Consider the following 20,384-nt stretch of genomic DNA (forward strand, 5'->3'; position numbering starts at 1 on the left):
TAGCTTTAATAAATGGTCCATGGGAAAATTGAGGTTCTAAATATTACCATTAAAGATTGTTAAACCCAAACTTGATTTGATTGAAACTTTGTCCTGAAATTAAATTATGTGGTCTCATTTAGAGTGAGATGTGTTCTCCTACTAGGATAATTGTGGTAAATTAGAACTTAACAGGATACATTTGATACTTGGCAATAAGGAGACATGCTCAGAAATCTACATGAATCAGAAAACTTGAGTTCAAATCTTAGAATTGTATTAGCCATGTCATCTTCAGAAAGTCATTTCACCTGTTTGTCTCAGTTTCCTACTTCCATGAGTTATTGTAAGGATCAAATGATGTAATAATTGTGGAGTGCTTAACACAGTGCCTGGCACATAGTAAACACTATATAAATGGTAACTATTATTATTTTTTATTGAATGTGATTACTACACACTGGATTACTCTATACTGGGTTTTAGATATGATTAATATAGAAAACAAATAGTGTGATAAGATTGGTTGATTTCTATGTCAGATAATTTTTGAAATACATTTGAGTGAATTTATGTCATCTGACTGGTATTAAGTTTTATTTCATGTTTTAAACACATGATATTGTATATGTTATTAAGTTTCTAAATTTTTTCTTATATTGTGAAATTTGGGAAACTACTATATCAGAAATGCTATTAAAATATTTTTAAAAATTTTTTTCTGGATGTGGCTAATTATGAATTGAGCTATTAGAATATGGTCAAAACTTTTAAAAAGATTAAATATTTAATTGGACATATTTGGCTTTAAAACGGATGATACTGATACTGTTGGGAGAAAAAGTAGGGGAGGCCTCTTTAAGTTATCTTTATCTGTGAGGTTCTTTGGGACTTTCTACTTGGGCAAAGTCGTAAGACCTTATCAGCCCTACTAACCATTTGTTGTAACATTTTCCAGTACTGAAGTTACATCTTTGAGCTAACTTTGTAACAACAGATCTTAGATTCAAATATTTCATTTTTGCCCCAGGAGTTGACAGGAATACAAAATTGGATGTTTTCTGTAGCCAGAATTTTTTTAGGGTTTGGAGTCAACTGTCGTGTATTCACTATTATGTGTGAAATTCCAGAATGTAATTATTCTTAGAATATAAATGAAGGGTTAATAAGAAGACCTTATATGTGCTAATTGTTAACTAATCTTGCAATATGAGAAAAATGATAATGCCCTAGCTTTAAGCTGTGATTAGTTTAAATTTGCTATTTGAGGAAAACTCTTATGGGATTGTAGTTAGATATTGTTCTGAGTTTGATTTCAGGTGTGATTATCTGAATTGCTCTTATGCCAATAGTCTACCATCCATGAGGAATGCCATGCACTGCCCAAAGGGAGTATAGCCTGAGAATGGCTACAGGTGGATGTCTGTCCCTGGGAAAAGTTGAGGGAATGACCTTGCACAGGCAAAGGTAGGATCCTCTTGACTCAGTTTCCCATTGTGCTATTTCCTTTCTAAATAGGAAATTTTTCTACCTGGTTACTATTGAGCCTGGCTATGATACCCTGTGAATACTATGGAACTTGGCTGTACAACTGTACAATACAGTTAAATATGACTCATGCCTGGTATTAAACAGTATAAAAGGTGTTTTCCCCTTACTAATGGTTTATGTCAGATCAGTCTATGCCTTTGAAGGAATAGTCTTGATATCATAACCATGTCCCTCCCTTTTTCCTTTCATAACAATTTTCTATTATTAGGATAGGTGAACAGTGGAAGTTTGTTGTTGTAATACTAAACCTACTAATTTACATATTAATAATAAATGTCTGAGTTATTATAATAGGGGGCCATTATGAAAGACCTCAACTGGATTTAATCTGAATTTGTGGTCAACTCCATATCCTGAGCATCTAAGTAAATGAGTTCTTGGACTTGCCATCCTCTTGCTAATAGTTTTATATTCATGTATAACATTAGGCCCTTGAAGTATTTCACTCTTTTAGGACTATATGAAGATAATGTATGTATCCTCAAAGAAAGGTATAGGGAGAAAATGTAACAGTTTTGAGGGGAAAAAATAATTTTACTGAAATAGAAAACTTTGAGAAAACAATGAGATTAAAACATTAGAAACCTAAGGACTAGGATATATACATACATTCATTGAGTAGCATTACTTACAGGATCTCCACAAGTGACCTAGGACCTGAAGATGTTTGAAGAAATGCTTCTACAGACCTTTCCTGATCCATACTCAGCTGTTTGAGAGATGTACAAGAAGTTCTTGCTAGACCCCTTAAACATCATGGATACTGTCAAAGGATTTCATATCCCTAAAGCTATTGCTATATTGGATTTCTTTATTCACCTATTGCAACTTTGTTATGTTAGTCCTGTGTGTGGTGTAGACCTTTCACCCATTCTATAAGCAGCTTATTTTTGCTAGGACTGATACTAATGGAGAAACCAAGGCCCTTGTACTGTGCTTTGCCTCTCATGTTTGCCCATAGTGTTTATTCAGAGACCCATCATGTGCCTTTAAAAAAAAGTTAAAAGGACTTTGTTAAATAACACCATGTTAGAAAACATCTTGGCCAGCTGATCACTAAGGATCAGTGCAGGATTCAAATCACCAGTGTCAACCAGACCAGAACAGGTCTCTTAACCTGTGGGTAGCCAGAGCCCAACAAAGCAGGCCAGAGACAGAAGAAGAGTCAAGAATCAAACAGAAGTTTAATTTCAAAGTGAGGAAAACACTTGCAAATGGGAGTCCTTTTGAGAAGGATGGCTTATAGTTTATGGCAGGGGTAGAGTTTTTATGCATGAAAACCACAAAAAGGTGGGATTCAACATAGTCATTCTTAGGTATTACTTAAACAGTTCCCATGGCAGGCCCATATGTGCAGGCATTTTGGGACAATCCAGGCATTTTTGGGTCCTGTGGGAACAGTCCCCAAGTTATTAGAATCATTGAGCCTTGTGATTGTCTCAAGTTGTAAGGGTCATTGAACCTTGTGATCATTCAGCAGGGTACAGAACCAGAGTTAGAATGGCAGGAACAGGAGTGCAGCCACCTGGTTCAGTTCACTTAGCAGTTACAGGAGCAGGGATTGTTCAGTGTCAGGAGACATGATATCAGGAGATATTTTCTATTGCAGCATGTTGGCTATAGCCCCAGCTGTCATGCCAGGATCTCTTGGGATCAAATCATAAGTCCCAATTCTGGGCTTTTGCTTGACTGAGATAATTAAGAGGGTGAGCACCCTCAGAGGATTTTTGTTATATCAAAATCAGTGTACAGCCTGCTTGCTGGACCTTAGCTCTGGAAAGCAGGGTGTCTCCTAATATCTTGACACAAACCATTTTTTAAAAAAACTTTTGTAATAAGAAAAAGACAAATCTGACAAGTACACATTTATTTATATGGGGTTGGGCCTTTTTATCTCAGCACCTCCCCCATTACCTCATAAAAAATGAGATTAGAGGAGTAAACTATCTCATATAGAAGAGGCAGGGGAAAATGGTTACAATGGAGGGGAAGAATGGGAAGGCAAAATGGGTCAACCTTATTCCCATTGAATTTGGCTTGAGGAGGGAATGAAATACACACTAAATAGGGTATCTCACCCTCCAGGAGAGTAGGGGGAAAGGGCATGAGAGGGGGGATCATGGAAGGGAGGGCAGGCTGGGGGGAGGGAAGTTGAAAGCACCCACTTTTGAAAAGGGACAGGATCAGAGTAGAGACTAGAACAAGTGGGAGGTGGGATAGGAGGGAGGGAAATATAGTCGGCCTTTTACAATGTATCTACTATGTCATTGTTTTGCATTAGTTACACATGTTCAACCTATACTAAACTACTTATCTTCCCAGTAAGGGTGGGTGACAAGGGAGGAAGGGAATGAATCTGGAATTCAAAGTTTTAAAATCAAATGTTTATATATATACTATTATTTACATGTAATTGGGAAATAAGATATACAGGCACTGGGGCATAGAGATGCACCATGCCCTACTGGAAAAGTCGACAGGGGTGTGGGAGAAAATAAGGGAGAGAGCAGATCGGAAGAGGGGATATCCTGTGGGACTGCTATTTTGGGGTGGTGGGTAGGGGAAAAATGGGGAGAAAATTTGTAACTCAAAATCTGGAGGAAATGATGTAAATCAGAAGTTAATAAAGCATTTGAAAAATGAAAAAAATAAATGAAATATGTCATCTTTAAAAAAAAATGAGATTAGAAAAAGGGATGGGATGAACAAGTTGTGTGTAGGCTGGCAGATAGGACTTGTTTAGTCGTTTTTCAGTTGTATCTGATTTTTCATGTCCCCTTTTGGGGTTTTCTTGGCAAAAATACTTAAGTAGTTTGCCATTTCCTTCTCCAGCTTATTTTACAGATGAGGAAACCAAGACAGATAAATGACTTGCTCAGGATAACAAAGCAAGTAAGTGTCTGAGGCCATAAATTTAGGGAGATGAGTCCTTCCCACCCCAGGCCAGGCACTCTAGCTGTTGAAATCAGGGACCATAAAATGTTGAGGTATAGGGTTCCATAAAATATAGAGGTTTAAGGTTTAAGAGTGCTCGAGACCCCAAAATACCAACATGCTGGGTCCTGCCTGAATGAATTCGACTCAAGTCTTCTCTCAGCCAAAGTAAAGCAAAGTTTATTAAAGGTTTGCCATAATGGGTAGACTCTTAAGGAGCCTTGGCATCTATGACGCTTGTATTGGACAAGCATGCCAGAATAATCTGACTAGTGAGTGCTAGATAGTTATGCGGCCTTCTCTTTTTTTTTTTTTTTTATGGAGGCAAGATGGGGTCTTATATATAGAAAGGTGGTGGGAGGAATCTAGGGGTGGTTTAGAGGAGGAGTTTGGGGAGGGTCTTCAGGAAGAGTCAAATTAGTTCATACTACAGAAATGAGATTAAGGGTGGGAAGTAGCTGGAGACTACCTGGAGATGACAGACAATGGAGGGCTAGGCTAGTCTAAGGGTAACAAGATTTGGGTATTGATATTTTGGGAGGATCTAAGGTGGGTACTAGCTGGATAATGGAGGGCTAGGCTAGTAACAGAGATTTGGCCTCAGACAAATGCCTCCTCAAATAGGAAGATTCAATCAGAGTTCTAGGAGCTTCCCAGAGCCTGTACCTTATCATAGCCACCTAGCTGGTACTTAGTAAATCCTAGTTGATCTACTGGGGATGAAAAAAAAAATCTTTACCTAAAGGAGTTTACATTATATTGGGAGAAACACCATGCACCCAGAGACACCATAAATACCTAGATAATCAATGCAAACAGACTAGCATGTAGAAGGTGTTGTTTATGTTATGCCTTAAAGGAAGTTAAGGGAGTCTATGAGATGTATGTGAAGCAGGAAGTGCATTCCAGGCACAGGGCAAAGATGGGAAATGGAATATTTCCAATATCATGTATGAGAAACTGAGAGAATATTTTGGCAAGAATATAGAGTATAGGAAGTACTGATAGATTCTCAACACCGTATGTGTTAATAGTCTTATGTATATATATATAATATATAATAGTCTTATGATAAGGGTCTACCTCATTAAAATCAAACACTGGAGTCTAGAATATCTCCACTGATTCAATCAGTGGTATAGATTAGCTGTAAAGCACAAAGATTCTTCCTTTGCAGTAATGATTTTTTAAAAGAGAAATAAAGTAGTTTAGCAAAACCAGTTAAATCTAACAAGTCTGACAGAATATGTTAGCTAATAGTCTAATAAGGGACTAAGGACTGGACCTGTAATTTCATTAGTCTAGGAAATTCTCTCAATTTACAAGTCTTAGCTGCCTAGATCGCTGAGAAGTTAACAGTTAATCCAAGGTCACACAGTATGTGTGTGGCAGGAGGCAGGACTTGAATCTGAGTTATCCACTGTACCAGGCTGCCTCTCATAGTAGATTACACATACATACGTAACTATAACATAAAATAATGCGTAATACACGTAAGAGGGAAGCGAAAGACAACTGTAATTTGAAATTCAGAGGTCAAGGCAGAGATCAAAGATGCGGCATTCGTGTCCTAAAGCTACTACATTTGCAGGGTGCTTAGTGCATAGAGAGGACAACTGAAAAAAAAGGACAGATAAGAACGATAAGGAGAGTAAGTGCCACCAAATTGTGGAGAGCCTTGAACGCTAGAGAAAGGAGACTGTCTGCGCCTTACTAAGGAAATACTCCAAATTTTTGAGCAGAGGAACGTGTCCCTTTTCTAGCAGAAAAGTGACCAAATGAAGGAAGAAGGGGGAAAAAAAAGAGCGGGCGGGTCAGGAAGCACAGTGTCTTAGGGAATTCGTCGGTTAGAAACGGGAGGTGAGCGGCTGCATATTCGCCCCCCAGGCTCCCCGAGATCTCAGGGTATCTGAAGCTTCGATGCCAGCCAGCACCCAGGCTCAGCCAGGTGGCACACCGCAGCCACCCCCCTTTATGACGTCATCAACCCGCGTTCCTTGGAACGTGACGCGCGGTTCCACCGCCCGCTGCTGCTCAGGGCTCGTCCGCGGCCTCTGCGCAATTGTGGCTGCAGGAGGAGGAGAAGGAGGAGAGCGGCAGTGGCGTGGGAGGGAGAAAGGAAGGGGATGTTCCGGGGGCATCATGGCCCCTGCCATGCAGCCGGCCGAGATTCAGTTTGCCCAGAGACTGGCATCGAACGAGAAGCTGATTCGGGATCGCGCGGCAAAGAAACTGCGCCAGTATATTAGCGTGAAAACTGAGAGAGTGACAGGTAAAGGCGCTGACGCGGGGGTCGGGCCTCCCACCCCCACCCCCCGCCGCCGCGCGCGCCCCCAGAGGGACCGGGGGAGAAAGAAGGCGGCCGGCGAGATTACACGCCACATGGCTGACTGGATGGGGTGGGAGGCGAGGGAAGGGACGGGGAAAGCACATGGGGCACCAGAGGGGAGGTGCGTGCGCTGCTGTGGCCGGCGGCACTTAGAGGGTCCAGAAATGGAGTGGCTGTGGAGAGGGTCCGCGAGCTGTGGGGTGCGCCTCTGCAAGAGGCAGAGGGGGAGGCAGGCACCGCATCATAAGAGTTTTTTATTTTTATTTCTTTGCCCAAAGCAACAGTAGTGGCAGCGGAGGAAGAGCCCAGCAAGTGATCAGGAAGCAGTAGGCAAAGAAACGGGAATTTCCACTATGAATTGGGGATGGGAAAATGATGGGAAATCAGGTTTGGTTGGCATCAGTAAGGCAAGGACCAAGGTAGTCAGAAGCCAATTTGAAAAACTGGACTTTTGAAAACAAGGTTTTGAGGATAGAATGTTGTGCTAGATAAAGTTGGTAGCAAACAGTATAGAGAGAGGACATATATATATATAGAGCAATCGATAAGCGACAAAGCTCTATTACATAATATTATCACATTTGGACCTCCCCTCATCCGCTGAGCTAGGTTGCAATATATTTATGCCCCTTTTACAAGAGATGACAACAGCTAGTAAATGGCAGAGCCAATAGGACTCAAGCCTGCATCTTCTGACTCCAGGTATATGGCATTTTCCACCACCCTACAGAGCTTTACATATCTGTATACTAGGAAAAAACTACTTTTTCGCAGTATGTTTTGTTTATGTATCACACACACAGACACATCACTAGGGTGACTCTAAGTTAATGAGGTTTTAGCTTTAAGAATTCTCAAAGACCATGTATAAAAGTCATGGAGGTGCTGTGATCTCTGCCCATCATCCATTTATCCAAGGTGATAAAGAATCCCTAATCCTTAAAGTAGTGACATAAATGCCTTCTTTTATGTCAGTATTAAAATCAATAACTTAAATTACTTTCATGTAGCAGATAAGTAGTATACTTTTTTTTTTCAGAGCAGGTATAAGTTGTGAACTAACTATAAGATTTAGAACTCAAAGGTTGAATTAGAGACCATCCCCTTTGAGTTAACTGAGGCACAGAGAAATCAAGTCACTTAAGCCACAGAGTGTCACAGCTAGAAAGTGAGAGAGATTGGATTGGAGTCTTCCTGATTCCAGAGTCTGCTATGTCTGGTTGCCTCCCCATGTGATTTTGTTGGACCTTACTCCTATCTCTTCACCTGGTATCCTGTTGGAAACCTTTCTCTTCCTTTATTTTTTTATACCATTTCTTCTAATTCCTTTAAGAAAGTAACTATTGACAGGAAAGATAATAGACTTCCCAGAAAAAGAAAAATAGGCTAAAAGGAAGGTCTTATGTTTTTATGGATAACCCTGGAATAGATAGGGTCAAGAAATTGGAGTTTTGCTTCTTATTTAACTGTCTTATATAAGCCTTTGGAAAAGTTAGGTAGATATAGCAGCAAGCACCCTAGCATACCCAGGGTGGCTGCCAACACAGGTTCTTAGATCTGCTTTTCTAAAGGAAAGCAACTTAAAATGGGTTAACAATCTCGCTTTAATCAGTCAAACATATCATTTTTACCTAGTTCAGGGGGGAAAGTCAGCACCCCGAACTTCAGAGTATACAGAAACATTTCAAGCAGACAGGCCTCCAACTGTCCAACCATTACATCTATACCTAGTCAGTTACCAGAGAGGGAAGCATCAACATTTAGGTTTTTCAAAGCCCTGGAGTCTCCTCTGGTCAAGTCACACAACACTTCTCAAAGTGAGCCCCAAAACAAAGTCTCACATCAAGGTTTATATAGCCTTCTCCAGGCTCAAAGAATGTAACAACCCTCTGCCCAATCACAAGGTATCTCCTGAAAAACAAGCCTCCCACCACAGGCTCCAGGTGCACTTAACCTAGGAGCAGGGAAGATCTTCTTACACAATACAATCTTTGAAAGATGGCCACAATGGAAATTTACATTCCCATTACTTTGGGGTAAGAAACCAAAAAGATACTATTTCCTGAGGTTTCTTAAAAGCTAGAGCCCTGCCATTTATTTGTATATTAGCCTTTGGTGCCTAGCATACTGCTTTTTTTTACTAGATATATTTCCCTCACTTGTCCCTCCATCCCCACTATAACAATTGTCCCGTATCTTTTCTGTCTTTTGTGGCTAATTCCTTCTGAAGACCCATCTGTAACAGGTCCCTCCGCTTTCTTTCATCTTCTTTGAAGTCTGACTGATGATCTAATTATTTAATGAGATCTTCTCTTTCCAAAATTACCAGTGATATCTGACAAAGATCTGCCAAATACAATGGGATTTTCTCAGTTCTCATCCTTCTTGACTTCTCTTTAGCCTTTGACACTGTTGATCACTCTGTTCTTGATACTGCCCTAGATCTTTAGGACTCTACTGTCCTGGTTCTCTTCCTACCTATTTGACCACTCCTCCTCAGTCTCCTTTAGTGGAATCTCATCCAGATCACACCTTCTAATTGTAGTCATCTCCCTAAGAGTTCTATCCTGGGTCGTCTTCTCTTCTCCCTCTTTGGTGATCTCAACAGTTCCCATGGATTCAGTTATCATCTGTATGCTGATGTAATATCTATGTATTAGGCCTAACTTCTCTGCAGACCTTCAATATCACATCTCCAGAAGAATATTACACAACTCAAACTGGATGTCCCATAGATATCTTAAACCTAGCATGTCCAAAGTGGAGCACACTAGGTTTCCCCACAAACTTGCCCCCCCCACTTCACTCCCAATACCGTTATCCCAGTCTCTGAGTCTCACAACCTAGGTGTCATCCTCAGCCCCTCACTCTCTCACACACACCCAACCCCCCATATCCAGTCTTTTAACAAGGCCTGATGATTACACCTTTACATCTTTTGAATACCACTTTCTCTTTTCTGATACTGCCACCACCCCAGTGATCTTGTGTTATTGAAGCCACCCTCAGCACAGAAAGTATAATTGCCCGTCAAGACAAGAAATTATCACAAATGTTTAAAAAAAAAACAACTTTTAACCTATTTTGAATGTCCGGCATTTTATCTGATGTTTCCTGATGATGGTCAGGTTTCCTGACCTGAGCCCACAATTGTAGGATTAAGTCTACAAATGAGTATTCTTTGAATTCATATATAGGATGAGTAGGGATAACATATGGACCTGATGTTAATGTTATGTACAGTTTACTCATTCATTCAACACTCTGATAATTAGTAATATTAATTTCACTGTTCTGTTGAGTTGCTGTTCACCATTAGGCATATTGCTACATTCTCTTCCAAATTTTTATCTTCTAGAAAGTTTATCACCAGATGATAGGATATAAATGTTCTTTCATATTGATTAGTTTTGTATAGAACCAGTAGTAATAATAAATGGAATTCATAATTATAATCGCAGTGGGATAGATCCCAACTTTTGATGGACCCAGAGGTATTGTTTTTTTTTTTTTTTAAGCAATCAGGGTTAAGTAACTTGCTCAAGGTTACATGGCCAGTTATTTCTGGGTGTGGTGCTAAGTATCTGAGCCCAGATTTGATCCCCAGGTCATCCTGACACTGGAGCCAGTGCTCTTACCCCCTGAGCCACCTGGCCGCCCCAAGAGGTATTGTTTTCATTTCGTTATGAAAATGACTTCCATTTTATCGTTTCAAAGCATGCCAATATTTAGAACATTCTGAGGTAAATAAAATTATGTTAAATTCATATCCACCAAATAATCTAGTTTTTATCTATAAAGATTTAATATTGAATAATTTGAAAGAAATTGATTTGCATAACTTTTTGCTTTACTTTTCTGAGACTGTTTTTTTTACAACAGAAATAAATACACATTGCATAAAACATTTCAGAAATGAACCTTGTTTTCATAGACTTCTCGTAAAGTAAAAAAACGATGGAAAAACCAAGACATAGTGATGAAATGATTTGAGTGTACTTGTACACTTGAGTCCCTTTCTTGCCATTGGCCAAAATCCAGTTCCATTACTTTTGATTGTAATATGGGTGTTTCTATTTTAAAACAATCTTTCATACACAAACTGTAATGGACCAACATACTAAATTGCATCTTAGCTCTGTGTGATTTAAAATGGTAATTTTGCTTTCTTTAAAGATGAGAGCATATTGTCGATTCCCGACCTACCCATATAATTTTTGGACTAAGTCTACAAATGAGTTTTCTTTGCACTCATGTATAGGCTAAGAAAGAATGTGTGTGAGAGGAGCTTTTTCTTTTTTTTAATGAAGTGATAAAAGCACAGCCCATAGTCCCACTCCCAATATTCCCTTGAAAGAAGCTTTCAACATGTTTACCTCTGAAGGAAAGACATTAAATTATTATTTATTTGTTTTTCTTTTTCTTTTTTTTTTGAGGGGTGAGGGCAGGGCAATTGGGGTTAAGTAAGTTGCCGGAGGTCACACGGCTAGTAAGTGTTAAGTGTCTGAGGTCAGATTCGAAGTCAGGTCCTCTCACTCCAGGGACTGTGCTCTATTCATTGTGCCACCTAGCCGACCCAAGACATTAAATTATTTTATAGTTGAAAGGAGCCTTAGAAGGCTCAACTTGGCTCTACTTCATTATTTTATGGATGAGGAAATCGAAGTCCTTTTACTCTCTTTTGTCTTTGGAGCTGATGAACTTGCAGAAGAGCTTCCTCTTTAGAATATCCCCTCCAGGTGTGAATATACTTTTGTCAGAGTTTCCATCTCCCTAAATTATGCACTTAACCACCTACATACCTTACTTTTCTTATAAATTGTATTTGCCATTTATTACAATATAATTTCTCTACCTTCAACACTACTCCTCCTCTATATAGAAATTAGACGTCTTTCAAGGCCTCTAATTTAGACCAAACCCCAAAGGAAGTCACTTTTAACTTCTCTGAGCTTATTTTTTCATGTGTAAAATGAAATTAGTAATATTTGAAATATCTCATAGAGTTATGAGGAAAACATTTTATAAATCTTATCAAAATGTTCTAGAAGAAGTAAGATATTTTAGTCTATTTGTATTGTAGCTTTGTGGACCGCTGTGACCTTGTCTCAATTTTTGTTATTCCCAAACCTTCCATTTTGATACTGCCTCAGAAGCAGGCTTGATTTGGAGCACTATGTGATTTGCCTTACTTTGAAGAATGGAGTATGAATCCTCTAAAGTTGGTCTAGTTCTTTTTTGATTCATTCAGCTAATATTTACTGAGTGCCTACTATGTGTAAGGTACCATACCAGTTCTAATTGTACAGTTCCTAATAAAAGATCCTACAGCTTGAGGAAAGAATAAATTCTTGGTATGGCATGTTCCTCGTTTTTGAGAAGTATTTGCCTTAGCAACCTTTCATTTTACAACTGTTCTCTGATTTTTTAAATGCACAAGATGAGTTTACCCCCAAAGAAAGTAAATGCTCCTGTCTTGTGAATATGTAAAATTGTTGCAAATTATAGAAGTGAATCACCAGAAAGCTAGGGTGATAGCACTTTTTGAATACAATAAACAAACTTGAGTTCAGGAAAGGGTTTGAATATAGTCATATGTGTTGCATGAGTATTTTTTAATGAGTACAACTTCTTTAATGTGTTTGCTGTCATCCATTAGATCCTGCTTTTGCTAACCCCCAAAAGGTTTATCTTGTCCTTTAATAAAATTGTGATACATTATCATATATATCAGGGTTTCAAATGCCAGCAAGATTACATTTATTGTTTGGTTATTTAGTAACACTTTTGGAAAAATTCAAGACTGTGTAGTATTTCCTGTATTTACATTAAATTTTATTTTCCCATTATTAATATTATTGATAAGTTCAGAAGATCTAAGTCTAACAAAGTTGGTCATCACACAGTGTTGCTATTACTATGTACAGTGTTCTCCTGGTTCGCTCACTTCATTCAGCATCAGTTCTTGTAGGTCTTTCCAGGCTTCTCTGAAGTCTACCTGTTCACCATTTCTTACAGAACAATAGTATTTTATTGCATTCATACACCACAACTTGTTCAGCCATTCCCCAGTTGATGGACATCCTCTCAGTTTCCAATTTTTTGCCACCACAAAAGTATGAAATAGCTTTGATTATTTAGAAGTTCTTATGTTGAACCAAAAATCTATTTCCTTATAAATTCTGTCCATTGGTCTTAGAACTCCTTTCTGTAGCCAAGCAAAATAAATCTTAATTCTTCTCCCATGTTCTCAAAACAATGAAAATAAAGTTCATATCACCCACAGATATGTTCTATAGGTCTTATCTACATGATGCATATTTTACTATTTATTCCTTCAGTTGTTGCTCCCAAATTTTAGAAAAGGAATATGTACATTTTCCAATAAGAATTTTGTGGGATTTTTTATACTCTAGGTGGTTTCAGTCAAGAAGAACTATTAAAAATTTGGAAAGGACTTTTTTATTGCATGTGGATGCAAGACGAATCTCTCCTACAGGTAAGACCATTTACTTTGAGTTACCTTAACAAAAAAAAAAAACTTTTTAAAACAAAATTAGCAACCCTGTAAGGTAGATAGAAAAGATTCCCAGTTTGGTTAGTTTTATATATTAAGATAATTGCCACTATTTTACAGGATTGTTGTAAAGTGAGTAACTTAAAGTCTTATATTAATATGGGCCATTATTACTATTCAGGAAGACTTAGGATCATAGCTGGAAGGTATTAGAAGCCATTGAATCCAACCTCGTTTTGCATATGAGGAAACTGAGGATCAGAGAGGTTATTTGATTTGCCCAGGATAAACTAGGATAGGCAAATATTTTCAGGGGAATTGTAGTATTCTGTCCAGTATTTCACACTGCCTCAAAAAGAGCAAAGGGATTACATACCATAAATTACCTTAAAATGAAAGCTGCCCATAAATTTTAGGTGTCTCTTCAGTCATAATTCATAATCCAATGAGTTTTGTTTTACAGGTGTCAGTGGACAAGATATTTTTCATCATTCACTTTAAATATGACTCTTCATTAATTCTGCCATTTAAGAAATAATGGAATAAATTCTACTTTGGATTTTAATATATAACCTTTAGCATAGCTGCTTTCTTTGGAGCACATAAAAATTTGTTCTGGTTTACTAATTTTTACCAATATGAATTTGCTCTAGTTAGGATGATTGTGTAAATTGTTTTTCACTTGGCATCAAAGATTAGTGAAACATTAAGTTTAATAGAAGTGAGAAATTTTTAAAGTTGATCCAGAACCAAACCTAGGATCAGAAAAACTCATAGATATCTCATTAAAATTAGTAAGATTTGCTTTCTCTTCTAATGAGCAGATTTTCTTTTTTTAAATATTTTTTCCTCACCAATGTCACCTGATTATATCCTTTAAACCATGTGTATAGCTCATGATAAATCTTATACATGTGCTGTGCTGTTTTCCTCTTAATAGTAGGAAGAGTCAAACTGATACTCCTCAGTTCTGTGTGGATCACAGTTTGTCATTCTACTTTGTCTTGACTTGTCTAAAATCATAGATTAAGTCAATAGTGGAGGGTGAAATTCTTATGTATGGCTATATTATACTTTTCTTATCAGATCCTACTGTAGGCTTCATTGTTTTGTAATTATTTGACTTGTTTTTTAAAAAATCACAATATAAATATTAATACCTATGTTTGAAGAAAGAAACTGCTACTTTATAGTATAGATCAGCTAAAGTGACAAATAGGGAAAATTTTCCTCCATGCTGCTTAAACAACACTTCAAAGACATATATTCTGGCATAATGAATCAATAGAAATGTGATTTTTTACATATGATATGCAAATATTCATTATACATATATTCTAGTAGAAAATATGTTAAAAACAGGAGACTCAGATTTCCTCATCAGCAGGTATGAGAGGAGGGCACTGGCCATTATGTTGTCACTATGCATTGTTACCACATATTAACACTAACATCTTTCTCAACCTCACTTTTACAGGAGGAATTAGCTGATACCATTTCCCAACTCATCCATGTTATTAACAACTTGGAGGCTCGTAAGTCTTATTTAATGTTGGGTGACATAGTTGGTCATCATTTTTCCTTTCTTTCTCTACTTTCCTTTAAAGTTTTAGTCTTTCCTTTTAGGGCTTAAGGCAAGTGTATAATATAAGATTTCTACATAAGGTTGGTTTTTAATGTTTTGACATTATGAAAACAGGCTTCTGAGTAACTCATGCAGACATTGCAAATAGCCATTTAAATGTAGTGCTATTTTTAACAAATAACTATTCAGTGACTAAAAAACTTGAAGTACTTTAATAGGCACTTTTATATAGCTATATGTCCATATTCACATATTTGAGAGAACTTCTTTGAATGTCCAGATGGACCTTCCTCAAGTTCAGAGAACTGTTTAAATCTAATGAAAATGAATTGAAGCAATAATACATTTTGGAAGATGGTTCTTAGTAGTAGAGCTGAATTTTAAAAGTGATGAACACAACAAGGATATTTCTGAAAGCTTTTGCCCCGCGGACATAAAAAAGAAAGAGCAAAGTTAGTTTGTTCTATTTTTAACAAGTCAGACCTAATGATTCTAATGACTTTGTAACTCAAAGTAGTTTTCTGAACTGTATTCAGCCAGTAATAAAGGCAAATTTCTACAGAGAACTACATGCACAGAGAATGATCACTTCACTTTCAAGTGGAAAAAAGCAGCTCTAAGTTGAGTACCAATTGAATTTTGAGAAGATAAATGCCTAGCACAGTTCCTGGCACATGCTTTGTGCTAAGTAAGTGCTTGTTGATAAAATGTTTTGTGCTTTTTCCCACCCAACTAACATACGATATGGGGTCAAAATGTATGGGTAGATCTTGCATAGGCTTTGAGGGTATTCATAAAAATAACTGATTTTTAATTCTGGATGCAGGCACAAGTTAAAAAGGCCTGTGAATATGGATCAGAAAAAAAGATCTTAATTTGGAGGGAGGTAGGAAAGGGGTATGTTAAAAGTGTCTACAGTGTGTCGGTGTTAAGCACTTTACAAACATTATATTAGATAAACATGTTCCTAGAGGACTCTGCTTATTAAAACATAAATTTCCATATATTTCCTATTATGAAATCATATTTTCTTTTTAAAAAAAATTATTGGCCCTATTTAGCATATATTTTATTTGAGGTTGACCAAAAAGAATCATTTATAAGCATTAATCTAAATGGTACATTACTCTGAATGTGTTCCTACATATTCATATGTTGTTTGTAAGATAGCATATTGTGTTATATTGGAAATCAGATGTTCAGGTACTTTTGTTCGCTCTAGAACACCTATTCATCCAAACCTTTTGGAAAACCATGAATCGGGAATGGAAAGGAATAGATCAGCAACGTCTAAACAAATATTATATGGTAAGAGCTTAGATCTATGTTTTTCATTTTGTTTTCTCTTTTTCAACTTTGTTGCATAACATTCTCAGATACAAGTTAGTTATTATAACATACAAATTCAGAATTTCTGGTTGGGGGTAATACTCAGAAACTTAAATTAGTCAACAAAGACCATTCCAGGTAAGTACAAGAACAGAATGTAAAATGAACAGACATAAGAAGTAAAGTTATAGCAATAGAAAGCTTCATCTTTAGCCATTATTTGCTTGCATATTTGAAAAATCGAGGTTTTGGGTCACTTCTGTGCTATTGTAAAAGGTGGATTTGGGAAATACTACTTTGGTACAGTATTACCTAAGGCTTACATTTGAATTACAGTATAAGCCATCAGCATCTGGACTGCAATAGTTGTGTCAATACCCTTCTTTCACTGAACTAGTTGGAAATGTCTCCTTTCTTGTGTAACATACTTTTTTTTATCTTTAGCTAATTCGTTTCGTCCTGAGACAGTCCTTTGAAGTACTGAAGAGAAATGGTTGGGATGAAAGGTTAGTAATGCACAAGATTTAGCCTCAGCACAGTCATAGAGTAACCAATTAATAAACAGTTGTTGAATGACTATTAATAGCAAACTTCAAGATCATGGATTTACTTAAAGCTTCAATCAACTAGTAAAGTATTTGAATATGAAACACAGTGCTAAAGGCATTTTATGATTTAAAAGAAGTATATTGAATTACTTGTCCATATAGCACTTGAATTCCAGTTAGCGGATGAGATATAAGTGAAAGGACAGCTAAATGGTGCAGTGGATAGACAACTGGCTCTGGAGTAAGGAGGCCCTGAGTTTACATCCAGCCTCAGACACTTAATAGCTGGCTAACTGTGGACAAAGTCACTTAAACCTGATTGCTTCAAAAATATTTTTAAAATATGCATACACACATACACACACATGAAAATTAATTACAAAATACCAGTGCATACTAATAAGTTCTAATTTGTGCATTATATTTAAACAATAAGAATATTTAGTAAGGTTCTGATGGTGCGGTATGGAAAAAAGTACAAAAGGAATTAGGGCAGGGATCAGGAATTACTGTAGTCTGGTAGAGAAGATTTTATGTAGTAGGTGGGAGTTGAGCTGGCCCTTTTAGGATAAATATGTAAAACAAACAGATGTTCTAGGAAAAAGGATGCACAGAGCAGACAGAATAAGCAAAAGTACATAATGGACTTGGGGGCTGGATGGGGAAGATGGTGAGAAGAGTATTTTTAATTCCATTTTTTTCTTTGTTCAGATTCTCCAAATTTTTGTTACATTTCAGTTGTTTTGCATTTATTATAGGATCATATATTTATAGCTAGAAAGGATCTCGGGTCAGATTTCACAGATAGGAAACTGAGGTTCAAACAAGTTAAGCAAGTTACACAGATTCACATAAGTAATAGGTAGCAGAGCTGGGAGTGTAATCCAGATCCTCTGCCTCCGAAGTCAGCAGACTTTTGAGTAATGTCAGTGTCATGAAATAAAATTAGATTTTTTTTTCTTTCTGTTTTGGAGCCCAGATATAATCCATCAGTATTCGTGTAACTCCTTAATTAAGAACACTTGCATTATGAACTTACACAAAAGCATTTGAATGAAAAATACTTAGATTATGAACAACTCATGGAGGCACAGTTTATTTTTCCAAACCCAAATCCAGCCTTAAGCCAACAAAATGTCCTTCCATTTACTCTTGATGTCCTTTGCTGTTGGGGCTCTCTTGTTGGGCCTCTGCTGTTGGGACTCAACCTACACACTAGCTACAAAAACTGTTTGTGCAGGGAGTCTTTACAGGAGGCAGGGAGGCCAGTGCTGTGGTGGTTCTGCTGGACCACTCAGAACATCTGCCTGGACCAGCACTCCTATGCCACTTTATAAAACAACCAGTATGCCAGATTAAAGAACAAAGCAAAGAAAAGAGGAGTAGAAAAATATCTTCAGAGAGAAATTAAAAGAAAAACCAGAGCAAAGGACCTGCCAAAAAAATATGGCCCCAATGCAACAGAGAAGTCAGTCAGTCCAGCTTTGCTTGAAGACGTCCAGTGAGGTGAACTTTGTGGGCACCAGGAGTACCCCGTGCACCGTTAAGATTTCTCTGTTTACAAAAAAGGTAGTGTGGCATCATGGAAGCAGCTCTCGTCTAAGACTCAGGAGGCCTGAGTTAACATCTCAGGTGTTAGCTGTGTGACTCCAGAGCTAAGGCAAGTCATTTGGCCTTTCTGTGCTTCAGTTTGAAAAAAAATAAATGAGAAAGTGTTCTGTAAACCTCAGAGTCTGTATATGCGTATCGAGCTCAGTTATACTCTGAGCTTTACTCTTACATCCCACTTTCTCAAACTGAATGTCCTCGAGGCATCTTAAACTCAACATGTCCAGAAGTGAACTCATCATCTTTCTCCCCAAACTCCCTTATTTGAAGTTTCCCTATTTCTATCCAAGGCACTGCACCATCCTTCTAGTCTTTCAACTTTGTAACTTTGACATTATCCTCAGCTCCTCACTTGCCTCTCACCAGCCCCACATATCCAATCATTTGCCAGATCTTACCACTTCTATTTCCACAACATCTTTGGCATCTGACCCCCTTTTGAGTCTCAACAGTTACCATCTTATTTCAGGTCCTCATCACCTCTTGCTTGGACTGGTGATCTCCCTGCCTCAATTATCTCACCTCTTCATGCTATTTACAAAGTGATTTTTCTTAGGCATAGATTTGACTATATGACTCCCCTACTAAACCAACTCCAGTGGCTTCTTGTTTGCTTCTAGGATAAATAACCATTTAGCCATTAAAACCCTATACTAGGGGCAGCTAGGTGGCACAGTAGATCGAACACTCACCCTGGAGTCAGGAGGACTTGAGTTCAAATCCAGCCTCAGACCTAACTCACTAGCTGTGTGACCTTGGGCAAATCACTGAACCTTGATTACCCCCCCAAAAAAACCCCAAATCCTGTACAGCAGATGGGGCCCAAGATGTCAGAGAGAGGGGAAGCATTTAGCCTAGCCCAACACCTACACCCAATTTCCTCAAAAAAGATCTAGAGAATGCACAAGATTAAATTCTAATTGGGAAAGTTAAGAAGTCATATGAGTCATTTTTCTAGCCCAGGGCAGCTTAGGTAGAAAGACACTGGGGAAGGAGTCTAAAAATCTGTAAACAAAGCCTCACAGAAAAATGCAGCTTAGGGGCGGCCAGGTGGCACAGTGAGTAAGAGTGCCAGCCCCAGCATTGGGAGACCTGGGATTAGTTCTGACCTCAGATACTCGGCACCCACACAAAAATAACTGGCCGTGTAACCTTGAGCAAGTTACTTAACCCCGATTGCTTTAAAAAAAAAATGAAGCTTGAATATAAGCCCAACAAGCATTCCCAGAAGAGTTAAAGAAGGAAGTAAAAATATTTTAATAACCAAATGAAAGTTGTAGAGGAAAGAATGGGAAAAGAGCTAGGGAAGAAAAATATGAAAAGAAAACATCTAGGTAAAGCTTTATGCTACTTGGCCTCAACCAGTCTTTCCAGCCTTTATTGGCCATTACTCGCCTTCCTGTACCCTGTGATCCAGCCAGACTTGCCTCTCTGTACCTCACACATGACGGTCCATTTCCTTTCTCTGTTTCTCTGTACTGGCCGTCCTTCATATCTGGAATACACACATTCCTAGATTCCCCTTCTTTCTATAAAATGCATCTCAGTCACCTTCTTCTGCATGAAGCCTTTCTTAATCCCTCCAATTACTAATGTCCTCCCTTCCAAACTACCTTTATTATACTTTGTATATATTTGTGTTTGTTAACATATTTAGCATAGTGCCTAGTAAGTATAAGTACTGAATAAATGCTTGTTAATTGATTGAAATGAGTTGTTAGTGTTGTTACTAAAAAGAAAATACTAACACTTTGAGTTGTTTGACAACTATTTTCATCTTTTAACTATAACACATATAATAATTATGTTGTATTTTTTTCACTAGCCAGATCAAGCTTTTTCTGGATGTCTTGATGAAGGAAATTCTGCACCCTGAGAGTAATTCTCCTAATGGAGTGAAATTTCACTTCATTGACATCTACCTTGATGAACTAGCAAAAGTGGGAGCAAAAGAGGTAAGGCCAGCATCTTGCTTGTAGTTTGTATCGCTGTTCAGGCAACTAT

The 20,384-nt window shown here is 37.8% G+C and overlaps 1 protein-coding gene across 2 annotated transcripts in view; it reads left to right on the forward strand.

The window, feature by feature from the left end:
• Window positions 1-6,369: 6,369 nt before the first annotated feature.
• The window catches only part of RRP1B (ribosomal RNA processing 1B), a 45,561-nt gene continuing 31,546 nt past the window's right edge, over window positions 6,370-20,384 (forward strand). The window contains exons 1-6 of one of the 2 annotated variants that reach the window (XM_069074831.1): window positions 6,370-6,736; window positions 13,210-13,292; window positions 14,788-14,845; window positions 16,118-16,203; window positions 16,669-16,730; window positions 20,206-20,335. In XM_069074831.1, the coding sequence (XP_068930932.1) occupies window positions 6,385-6,736; window positions 13,210-13,292; window positions 14,788-14,845; window positions 16,118-16,203; window positions 16,669-16,730; window positions 20,206-20,335 (771 nt within the window). In that variant the 5' untranslated portion in view covers window positions 6,370-6,384. Of the gene's footprint in view, window positions 6,737-13,209; window positions 13,293-14,787; window positions 14,846-15,457; window positions 15,584-16,117; window positions 16,204-16,668; window positions 16,731-20,205; window positions 20,336-20,384 lie in introns of those variants that run through there. The other variant, XM_069074832.1, reaches the window with a different exon arrangement.

Source organism: Petaurus breviceps, unplaced genomic scaffold (assembly GCF_028583685.1).
Source record: "Petaurus breviceps papuanus isolate PSGF00001 unplaced genomic scaffold, PetGlider_PUasm1.0 90897, whole genome shotgun sequence".
NCBI classification, from domain to species: Eukaryota; Metazoa; Chordata; class Mammalia; order Diprotodontia; family Petauridae; genus Petaurus; species Petaurus breviceps.